This window comes from Tenrec ecaudatus, chromosome 4 (assembly GCF_050624435.1).
Source record: "Tenrec ecaudatus isolate mTenEca1 chromosome 4, mTenEca1.hap1, whole genome shotgun sequence".
NCBI classification, from domain to species: domain Eukaryota; kingdom Metazoa; phylum Chordata; class Mammalia; order Afrosoricida; family Tenrecidae; genus Tenrec; species Tenrec ecaudatus.
The window spans coordinates 146,869,085-146,881,205 of NC_134533.1; the positions used below are offsets into that span (position 1 = coordinate 146,869,085).

The 12,121-nt window shown below is 43.4% G+C and overlaps 1 protein-coding gene across 2 annotated transcripts in view; it reads left to right on the plus strand.

The window, feature by feature from the left end:
• RYK (receptor like tyrosine kinase) overlaps positions 1–12,121 on the plus strand; it is a 108,317-nt gene that overhangs the window by 33,100 nt on the left and 63,096 nt on the right. For both annotated transcript variants that reach the window (XM_075546904.1, XM_075546905.1), the window contains exons 2-3: positions 176–297; positions 12,000–12,099. In XM_075546904.1, coding sequence (XP_075403019.1) covers positions 176–297; positions 12,000–12,099 — 222 coding nt within the window. The remainder of the gene's footprint in view (positions 1–175; positions 298–11,999; positions 12,100–12,121) is intronic.

The window sequence follows — 12,121 nt, forward strand, 5'->3', positions numbered from 1 at the left end:
GATGCAACTAGTGTTCATCCTGCTTCATGGGGTAGACAGGTGAGCCGATTGTGATAGAAGTTTTATAATATTTTCACTTTCAGTAATTTTTGGAATGCCAAAGAATAATGATTTTCAGGGAATTTTAGGTGTTTAATTGCTTCCTTCTGACCTTTCCCCTATTTTTTCCCCCCAGGTCTCGATGCAGAACTTTATTATGTGAGGAATGACCTTATTAGTCATTATGCTCTGTCCTTTAACCTGTTAGTACCCAGTGAGACCAATTTCCTGCACTTCACTTGGCATGCAAAATCCAAGGTAAGAGAGTGGTTAAGCACCGCTGCCGTGACAGGGTCACTGAGGCCCCAGAGACCAAGGCAGGCAAGGCTGTAGGTGAGGGGGCTGTGAACTCCTGCAGGTTTGCGTTTGTTCCTTTCCAGGTCGTCAGCGTCTAGGTGACTAGCACACTGGAACACTTAAAACACATGAGATTAGAGCGCTTGCAACCGTAAGGCTTTTCAAATAGGACTGCTGATCTACTTTCAGAAGGAACCTGTCCCGCAGTGATCATGGGGGTGCTCTTATGGCCCAGATGTGATATTGCGGGTGGGTAGCGAGACAGTTGTATTAAACATGTTTGATAAAAATGCGTACAATTCTCCTGTGTATGGAGGAACACTGAACAGTTGGTGTGACAGACACAGACATCCATGCATACTGTGTGGAAGTTGGGGATGAACACAAGATGTTGGAGGGCCCTTTTACTTGGCTGACTTGTTGCTGAGTTCTTCACCTGTCCCTCAGCCTGACTGAAGTCCAGCATGATGACTTTTCATGTGGGCTAGAGTGGGAGGTTTGCCCCCAACCAGCTTTAGATCCTATCAGCTTTAGCTCAACCAACTTTAGTTCCTGTAGACTTCTGAGTAGGATTTTACTTGGAAAATGAGAATCGTTTTGCTGCCCAAAATGAGTTTTAAAAAACTTCCATAGAGATTTGTTTTGCTTTAAGTATTGTAAAGTGGTATCTGTCTAGCTATGTGGTAACAAATTTTTAAGATTTGAGGAATTTAATACAGTCCTTGTCTTCATATCTTTTTCTTATACTTAGAAAATAAGTTGGGAAAATTAATACATTACAGTAATTCTTTTTAGTGGCTTTATTCTATAATACTGCATGGATATATGATATATTATTATTTATCCAGTGTCTCACTGATGGACATATGACCCTTTAATAGCATTTAACTACTTAGTGCTCTCTGTTATTGTTAAACACAGGTTCCTTCATTTGGCAATCAAAACCTACGGTAAGAGAGTGATAAAAACAATTAGCAGTTCCTTCTTAGTTGTCATTTCTACCTTGTTATTCATGGAGACAAATGAATGTATATACATATATGTATGTGTGTGTGTATATGTATTTCAAGTTGAAAGACCTGAAGAAAAAGTCAGGCATGTCTATCTAGATAAGATAGGTGGAATAAGCAATCAGGGTAGAAAACAGTGGGACTAATGGTTCCAGGAGGACACAGGAGAAGGGGAGGTGGGTGGGAGGATGGGGAAGGAAGTGGGTGTTAATAACCCCAGGGGCAAGGGAACAACAAGTGATCTAAAATCAATGGCAAGGAGGACATAGGATGCCTAGTAGGACTGGATCAAGGGCAATGTAACAGCGAGGAATTACTGAAACCCGAATGAAGGTTGAACATGGTAATGGGACAAGAGGAAAATAAAAGGAAATAGAGGAAAGAACTAGCAGGCAAAGGCTGTTTAGAGGGTCTGAATAAAGCCATGTACATAGGTAAACATTTAAATATGATAGTGAAATAGATCTATGTACATATATGGCAAATATCAAAGTAGCAGATGGACATTGGGCCTCTACTCAAGTCTTCCCTCAACACAAGAACACTTTGTTCTAATAACCTGGAATTCTCTAATACTCACCTTCCCAAAACGATTGTGGAAGATAAAATGGGTGCAAAGCAAATGTGGTGAAGAAAGCTGATGGTCCCTGGCTATTGAAAGATATAGTGTCTGGGGTCCCTGGTCTATTGAAAGATATAGTGTCGGGCTATTGCAAGATATAGTGTCTGGGGTCCTAAAGGCTTGAAGATAAACAAGCGGCCATCTAGCTGAGAAGCAACAAAGCCCACGTGGAAGAAGAACACCAGCCTGTGTGATCATGAGGTGTCAATGGGATCAAGTATCAAAGACCCAGAAAATAGCAAGGTGAATGATGGGGGTGGGGGGGGCGTGCAGAGTGGAGACCCAAAGCCTATCTGGACAACTGGACATCCCCTTACAGAAGGATCACAAGGGAGAGAGAAGCCAGTCAGGGTGCAGTATAGCACCGATGAAGCATACAACTTTCCTCTGGTTCTTTAATGCTCCCCCTCCCCCCACTATCATGATCCCAGTTCTGCTTTACAAATCTGGCTAGACCAGAGCATCTACATGGGTACAGATAAGAACTGGACACACAGGGAATCCAGGACAGATAAACCCCTTAGGACAGTGGTTCTCAACCTTCCTAATGCCGCACCCTTTAATACAGTTCCTCATGTAGTGATCCCCAACCATAAAATTATTTTTGTTGCTATTTCATAACTGTAATTTTGCTATGAATCATCATGTAAATATCTGATATGCAGGATGTATTTTCATTGTTGCAAATTGAACATAATGAAAGCATAGTGATTAATAACAAATACAATACATAATTATATATTGTGAAATATTTATTTCTAATTACAAATAAATGACATTTTGTCTTGAAGCATGGTGTAGCATGGGTAACAGTCTTCATGCCGGGTATTCGTATGTGGGTGGACCCACCTGGAGACGGATAGAGGAGTGGTGTCTCGGTTCCTAAGACTATTGGAAATATGTGTTTTCCAGTGGTCTTAGGCGACCACTGTGAAAGGATCGTTCAACCGCCAAAGAGGTCATGACCCACAGGTTGAGAACCGCTGCCTTAGGACCAACAATGAGAGTAGCAATATCAGGAGGGTAATGGAAAGGTAGGGAGAGAAAGGGGAAACCGATCACAATGATGTACATATAACCCCCTCTCTGGGGGACTGACAACAGAAAAGTAGGTGAAGGGAGACATGGGGGAGGGAAGGGAAAAAGGAGGAATTGATACCAAGGGCTAAAGTAGAAAGAAAATGTTTTGAAAATGATGATGGAAACAAATGGGCTTGACACAATGGATGTATGTATGTATTGTGATAAGAACTGTATGAGTCCCCAATAAAATGTTTAAAAAAGAAGTCAGGCTCTGAGTTGCAATATTCTAGGATTCTGTGGGGGAAAATATTTAATGATGCATCAATAGAAGATTAAAGAAATACACAAACTCAGTGTAGCAAATGAGTTGGTCAGCTTTCAGTTATTTTAAATATATGATCAAGAACCAATAGTGTTGAAGGAAGACATCCAAGCTGCACTGAAGAATTAGCTAAAAACAAGGGTCCAGGAATTGCCAGAACACCAATGGAAATGTCAGCAAATTGATGCAGCACTTGAGCTGGGCAGTGTTTCATCTTGTTGTACCATAGGGTCACTGTGGAGGAATCCTGGTGGCATAGTGATTACGTGTTGGGCTGTGTGATCTGCAAGGTCTGTAGTCCAAAACCACCAGCTAACTCCATAGGAGAAAGACAGAGTTTTCTTCTCCCCTAAATAGTTACAGTCAGAAAGTTATAAGGGCAGTTCCACCCTTTCTAAATGGTCACCACAAATTGTCAGTGATGTGAGGGCAGTGAGTTTTGAGGGTCGCTGTGAGTCAGAACTGACTTGATGCCACCTAATAACTATATACCAGGGGTACCCTCCAAACCAGAATTGGGCTAGGTAGGGCAGAGCTTTCGTAGTATACATCCCCCCCCCCCCAGGTGAGCATTGAGCAGATTTGACAAATGTATTAAGTGTAATGGAGAGCACTTTGAAGGTGATAAGGTTTTTTGGCAAAAGTATTTAAATATTTTGCTTTGGGAGGGATTCTGTTTTTTGGGGGTACCCCCTCATATGTATGTGGATACAAACATTAAGAACAGTTTGCTCAGACATTTGTTGCTAGTAGGATTATTTCCCAATAGCACAATATCACTTAGACAAGAGATGGCTGTGTCACAGCGTATGCATGTTGACATTTTTCTTGGGCATTGCCCAGTTTGTTTCTTCCTTCTGTTTTCTAAAATGGTACCAATAAATCCACATTTCTTACACAAGTGAATTAGGTATGGTGCTTATATTTTGTTTTTGATTCCTAACTCTGAATACTCAAACCCCAAACAAACTCATTACCATCAAGCCAATTCCAAATGATTAGAACTGTCCTTTAGGTTTTCCACGGCTGTTAAACTTTATGGAAGCAGACAGCTCATCTTTCTCCTGAGGAACGCCTAGTAGGTTCGAACTGCTGGCTTTGTGGTTAGCAGCTCAGTGCATATCCCACTATGTCACCTTTAGCTCGAAACACCTTAGTTAGACGTGTTTTTACTTGTCAGATGAACAAACATCATGTAAACATGTTTTTGTGTGCTGTTGGGCAGATTCAGACTGATCAGGTGCAGACTAGCGTTGACCCTAGGCCTTTGGGGCTGTAATCTTTCTGTAAGCAGATTGCCAGGTCACTCACAGCCTCAGACCCACCACTGTCAAGTCAATTCCAACTCGTAACGACTCTAACTAAGAACACAGCAGAACTGCCCATAGGGTTTCCATAGCTGCAGTCTTGATGGAAGCAAACCTCCACATCTTTCCCCCGAGGAGGGCCTGGTAGATTAAAAAGGCAGACCTTTTGGTTAGCATCGGATACCGTAAACACAGCACCACCATAGCGTGCGTTTCGAGGCATGCAGACCAGTTGCGTTTGTGGTCCTTTCCTCAGTTTGAGTCGTGGGGCTCATGGCTAGTCTCAGGAATGTGTCTAGGCACTAATACCATAGGATTGCTGTCCCAAGTGCCCTTAATGTCAGTTTGTCCCATTTCTGCTAATGTGCTTTCTGATCACTTGGTTCACCACATCTCCACTGTACAATTTTTATTTCATACTTAGTAAGGGATTTGTGGGGAGATAATTTGAGGTAGTGTATATATTTTAAATCCTACTCCTCATCACACTTTAGTTTCCCAAACTAGTTTAAGCACCTACGTTTGAAATTGGGTGTCACTTTTCGGTAATTGCTGTCATGGAGGCTAACGAATTTTCCTTTCACCAGACCTGTGCTGTCTAACCAGGCCTTGTGGCGACCCTGGTGGACAAACCCATGGTGCACTTCTACTTTGTCCCCTAGGGTCTTGTGAGTCTCAATCAACTCAAGGCAATGAGTTTGATTTGTTGGGGATTTTAGCACAGTTGATTGAGTTTCTTTTAAAGGTTACCCTTTTTAGTAGGAATATATACACATGGGAAAAACCACAGTGGTGATAGAGGGTCCTTGGACCTCCCTACTATCATCTCCCACAACCCAACTGCCTAGTTCTTTTCCCTGAGGCAGGCACTATTAGCTAATGCCTGTCCTTCCTTTTAGAGACATTCTGTGCATCTGTAACATGAATACATAATTCATACCGTGTGCACTACTTATTTTATACTTTATTCTCATGTATGTACATATATGAGAGGACATCCCAAACCTGAATTTTCTCATAAACTTTTCCAAGCCTTCTTGAATAGATATCAGAGCCCTGGTGGTACAGGGCATTACGCATCAGACTCTTAATGTCAGGGTTAGTGGTTCACTCCCACCGGCTGCTTCATGGGGGAAAAACAAGGCTACCTGTTCCCATAAAGTCTTGGAAACCCACTTGGAGCAGTCTTACTCTGAAAATAGGTACTGTGCCCTGTAGATTCACTATGAATCAGAATCCAGTTAGCAGCAGCGGGTTTGAGTTTGGGGGCATTTACAAAAGAATCCTGGTAGTTCAATAGTTAAGCACTCACTGCTCACAGAAAGGCTGGTGTTTGCAACCTCCTCAGCAGCTCTGGGGAGAAAGAGCCGATGACCTGGTCTGTCTGTAGAGGTGACAGCCCTAGATTGCTGTTCTCCCCTGTCACCTGGGTTTGCTGTGAGTCAGGGCGAGGTGACAGCAGTCAGCAACAACAATCATGGTTGGAAAGTAAGAATAGGAAATTGGATCTACCTGCCTATATATTGATGTACAGTTTAAACAAACACCATACCAAGCCAAAAGCCCATTGTGATCAACTAGGCTCTGACTCTTCAGCAATCCTACAGAGCAAGGTTTCCAAGGCTGCAAGTATTGGTGGAAGTGGATTGCCACGTCTTTTCCCCAAAGAATGGCTGGTGGGTGAGTAGCTGGTGGATACGAATGGCCTGCTTTTTATTTAGCAGCTAAGTGCATAACCCTTGCACCACCAGGGCTTCTCCAACAAACAAGTGAACCATGTATTCTGGTAAAGGTTGTCTGTCACTTCATATCTAACCACCCCCATTTTCTTCCCTAGTAAATGGCTGTGTCTTATATTATTTTTTGTGTGTGGTAGCCTTTGGCTTATTGCTGAGTTACTGTGAAAGGAAACCAAGGGGCAGTATGGGAAGGGTCTTGCTTAAGATAGTCTAGTAGGGCCAGAGGAAGCAGGAAACAGAGGTAACTTAAGGCCTACCCAAAGGGGCAGGGGATATGTGTGTAAGGAATTCTTTTCATCTGAGCACGTCTCCCAGTGAAGGAGAGCCATGACTGCTCAGCTCTAACTCTTTCCCAGAAACTTATCAGCTCTTGTTTTTTTTAAAAAAGACTTCACCAGAAGATAAATTATATTCTTCCAAAGATCCACAAGCTATCTGGCATTTTACTTCATTGTGAATGTTTAGCATTAGTTTTTATACATCAAAATGCCAGCTCATAGTATTTGCTTTCCAATATTTACATGGTTTTGTTTTGTCTTCCCAAATAGGAAGCAGGCTTCTCAGAGGCTGGGGTTGTCATGTTCTTGACATGTATGTCACACGTACTTTCCTGAGTCCTCATCTTCCACTGTGTTAATTGCCTTTCGAGATGTGAGAACTCTGGCATCTCCTGCTTCCCGTTCACCAGACCGCACACGCCAAAGGACAGACAACTGGGTGGCTTTACAGCTAGTTTCTCTGCACTTTAGAACATCTGCCACTGCCACATCATATTGATCGTATTATCAATAGCTAGTTCAGATAGGTGAGAGGCAGAAACAGAATGAGATGTAGTAAGATCCTTTTCCTGTCATCCCCCACGCCCCCCAATAGCTTTCTTTGATTTTAGGAATACATTATTGTCAGGTGGGTTGCAGGGAACATGTCCAGAGTCCTTACAGCAGCCTCTGGGGACACAGCCTGTTTATGAGGTTTCTGTGCCAAAGGCAGTGCTTCTGGTAATTCCAGAGAAATTTAAAAGCTAGTTTGGCTGTAGTCAAGTGTATCCACTTTAGTCTCTACTGTCCATGCTCTAGAGCAGCGGTTTTCAACCTTCCTCATGCCGCCACCCTTTCATACAGTTCCTCATGTGGTGGTGACCCTCAACCAGAAAATTATTTTTGTTGCTACTTCATAACAAAATTTTCTACTGTTGTGAATCATAATGTAAATATCTGATGCAGGCTGGATTTTCATCCTTACAAATTGAACATAATTACCATATATACACAAGTGTAAGCCCACCCAAATATCAGCCGAGGCACCTAATTTTACCACAGAAACTACATAAAAAATATGCTGAAAAACTCAGCTTATAGTAGAGTAAATAGGTAAACATAATTAAAGCATAGTGATTAATCACCAAACAATATGTAATTATATATTGTAAAATATTTGTGTTTTCTGATGGTCTTAGGTGACCCCTGTCAAAGGGTCATTTGACCCCCAAGGGGTCAAGACCCACAGGTTGAGAACCGCTGCTCTAGAAGTGAATGGCTTCCCTCATCAGCTGGCTATTTGCAGTTGTCACTTTTTTCCAAGTAAAGGCAGAGTACCAAAAATGTTTATTTTTTAGCTTATTCAAATATTTATATTTTATCTCTGAACTACTTTGTCTCACTCTATTTTCTGGCAAAAAAGTGGTGGTCAAATTTCCTTTGTTCCAGTTGATTATAAATGTTTTCTTTTGAACAAATTTGTTTCTTCAAGGCGTGATTGGCAAGTGATATTCCTTACAGATCAATACACGTAGAGATTGATCTTAAAATCAAAAAGTAGGGAAACTTGGACTTTCATAATTGGTCATTTCTTCTCTGACCTCAGAAGCTGCAATTAAGAACAAATTTGTCTTAAAAATTCCAGAGGGAGGAGGAATTTTGGATGCCTCCCCAGCTTAGACAGTCCATCAGAAAGGGGAGGCGTCCATATTTTCATTTTTTTATGCCTCCAGGCTTTTCCTTCTCAAGCCTCTTAATCAGCTATTTCACCACTTCTCCCCATGTGACTAGCTCTACCTGGCTCCATTCACCAGCTCAATTCTCTCCCTCCCACCCTCTCCTCTCCTCCTCGTCACACCAAAATACTTGGCTGCCAGCCTTGTCTCTCCTCCCACTAGCGATGCAGTTAGGGCCATGAACCCTCCAACCACTTTCATTTCTGCACAGTAAATGGGGGGAAATAGAGACAATTTGGAACTTTATGTTAAGGTCAGGAATGATAATATATAATAATATATAAAAGTAATGTGTTCTGGCAAAAACAACCAGTTACTGTGAGGTTTTTAAGCTGCTTTCGAGTCAGGAAGATGACAGTGTCCAGGGCAGATGAGGAGGGGCAGAGATGTGCTGAATGAGGTGAGACTAGAGATAGAGAACATATTGAGAAGCTGATAATGATGGTCAGTGGAAGAGAAAAAGAGTCTGGCCTAAGACAGTGGTCTTGGATTCATGAGCATAGAGACTTTCTGAAATCAAATGTCCAGTTTTATTAGTCATTTGACTGTGAAGGGAAGAAGGAATGGGGTAATCCATAGGTAATCCATGGGAGATTGGGCAGATTACTTCACCAATAGCAGGCTCAGAGTTAAAAAGGCAGTGTAGTTAGAGGAGAGATAATAAGTCTGACTTTGAATCTGTTAAGTTTGACGTCTGTAATATTATCAGGTAATTGGATATATAGGAGAGGTTGAAGATACAGGGGGAGAGAGAGACAGCTGATAGATAGTATAAGATCCCATCAGTGGGAAATGGGTCAGAATATCATGTAGTAGTAATTTATCATTTGGCATGTGGAATGGGCCCTTCCTTGGGAGTAGAGCGTAAGTAAAAAGATGGGTGTTCTGACAGATAAGTGGGTTCTGAAAAGGAAAGACAGTAAGAGGTTCCTGTGTGCAAGCCTAGGGGGTCAAGTGCATTGTCTGTGAGGGAGGAAATGGAAAGGGCAGCAGATGGGGAAGGATGAGGGCCTGTGGCGACTGGAGGGAGAAGCCTTGAGAGAAGGGTTGGAGAGGAGGGGCTTGCTGAGCAAGAGTGAGGGCATCACTTGGACTGGGGCCTTTATAGTACAAGAGCAGCCTTTCTCTAGCAGCGGTGCGGGACAGCAAGGAGCCAACCAGAGGCTGGACACCCCCCCCCCTAAAGCTGCATAGGAGGGAAACACCCATTTGAGGGTATTGATAGAACTGTGTCAATACAATGTTTGGGGAGGTACACACCAGATAGTAGCTTATAGTGAAAGAGGAGTGAAAGGGCTTGATTGGCCACTGCTTCCCGGAAATTAGCCCTGTCCATGGCTCATAGTAATTCCTGAGATTGACTTGAGCTGGTGAAAGCTGGTGGTCTTGTAGGAGTCACAAAAGCAGGAGGCCGGAGGTTGTGGTGGGGTGTTTGCATTTGTTTGGGTATGAAGCAGTTGTTAAGGGTGTGTAGGTACATTGGGAAGGAGTCTTGGTGGTGCTGAGGCGTAAGTGCTGGCCTGCTAACTATAAAATGAGTGGTTCCAACCCACTGAGCACTCTGAAAGAGAAAGATGAGAATTTCTGTTCTTAGAAAGATTCACATCACGGAAGCCGTGGATAGGGTTGCTGTAAGTCAGAAGCGACTTGAGGTGGTGGGAGAGTGGGTACCGGGATATTGGATACTGAGTATTAAAGCCACTCGGAAGATGGCAGGAGACAGAGGAACCCAGGGCCTCAGGTCATCTATGCAAAGTGCTGTGTCTTTAATGGTGACCGGATGAGAAATGGCCAGTATGGATCAAAGTCGTAAGCCCTAGAGTATAGAGGTTCTGCTTGAGGAAGGGGCATCGCGTGCTGCCTGCTGTCCGGACCCTCAGGTTTAGGTGGTGTGAAGAACTAAAGGATAGGTGGGGGAAAGGGCCGGTGGATGGGCAACAAGGTGAGGAAGACATTTGTGAGGAGAGTCAGAGGGTGAGAGGCTGTTTAGAATAGTGAGGTTCCTATTCTAGTGGGGACTGCAGCAGTTTTCTTGGCAGGGCCCTGAAGGGCTTGGGCCAGGCACACCAGTGTTGGCAGTGGGCTGATGATGCTGGGAAGTGCATCATGGCAGTAGGGTAACTGTTGTGTCCTCATAGTTGATCCTGGTCACATTTTACAGCAGGGGCGGGGAAGGTCCAGTGGTGGAATTTAAGGCCCTGAGTCATCAACACCAGCTAACAACACACACCTGACCAAAGAGCAGCAGTTGCAGCCGTCATATTAGGGGTGAATTAATTAAGTGTTGACTAAATAGAGCAGGCTGATTTTTTAAATGGATGTTTTTGTATGGGCCAAGAATGATGTTGTAAATATCCTTATGGCCCTTGGTGAGATTCCCCACCTGTTGTATGTGAACTGAATCTCAGAAAAGTTGAAAAACTCAGTTCTCATCGACTGTGCTAACCTATTTTGTGGACGTACCCTTCAAGAACTCTTCTATTGAGAGCTAGCATGGATTTTGGTGCTCTCTTGATGTTAATCAATTGCGCCTTGTTCGAAATCCTGCGTAGTCCTGGACCAGGCTTCTTATTACAGCTCTCTGGCCCCACCTGGTGGCAATTACAGCACTGTGGCACTGTAAGATGAGACTGGTAGATCCCTGGGTAGTGTGCATGCCTAATGTGTTTGGCTGCTCTCTGAAGGGTGGTGGTTCAAGTGTACCCATAGCTGCCTTGGAAAAAAAGGCCTGGCACCCTATTCTGAGAAACGCAGCCATTGGAAACCTAGAGAGCACAGTTCTGCTTAAGACACACTTTGGGTCTCCATGAATGGAGGTCAGATTGATGGCAGGTAATTTTCTAGAGGTGAGAGTGAATGCTTTCCAGTCAGGGTACCACTAAGGTGCTGATGGGTTACAAAAGCATTTCTTCTGTTGTGAACATAGCACTTACCAAGTACAGTCTTTAATACTTGTTTATGTATCTTAACTGACTCACAGTGACCCTGACAGTGGGATTTTATGTAGAGAATGTGAACGGAAAAACCTTGAGGGGGAGCCCCACCCACTCGGCTTGGACTCTTCTTAGCCATGGTAATAATGGTATTTTAGGAATGTCATATTGGTTACTTCTACCCATTCTAAATTCTGGGTCACCTGAGAAATAGACCAAGCGGCTGGTTAGGGACCCAAATAAATGTAAGTCTTGGTAGTGGTGGAAAACTGGACTGGCAAATGTTGCGTGGATGTCTCTTACTCTAAGAGTGGGTCTGCAGTGCTGACCTCCACACGCCAGCTTCCCAGAGGCTCTGGCTTTCATCTACTGAAGAAGACCAGGATCGCCAGTCATTGTCTGTAAATTCCAGGTTTCCATTCCTCGGCTCTCCGTGTCTGGCTCTCAGGTCCTCAGCTGGATCTCTAAATTCTAAGTGACAGGGTTCACAGCAGCATGCAGTACTTTACTATAAGTAAGGTTGAAAGAGGCTCACTGGGTTGAGTGTTTGTTTATCCCATTGAACATTCCCGAGGTTGTTTCTGGCATTTTGGATTTCTCTTATTTATGGCTAGAGTCTTTGTGCATGTGAACTGTTTATCCACTGATTAATTAATGAGCTGTTCATGCTCTTTTTGTTGTTCAAGATCCAGTTTATGTCTCTTTGTTTTGCAGGTTGAGTATAAGCTGGGATTTCAAGTAGACAACTTTGTGGCTATGGACATGCCCCAGGTCAACATTTCTGCTCAAGGGGAAGTTCCACGTACTTTATCGGGTGAGTATTGAGTCTTCAACGG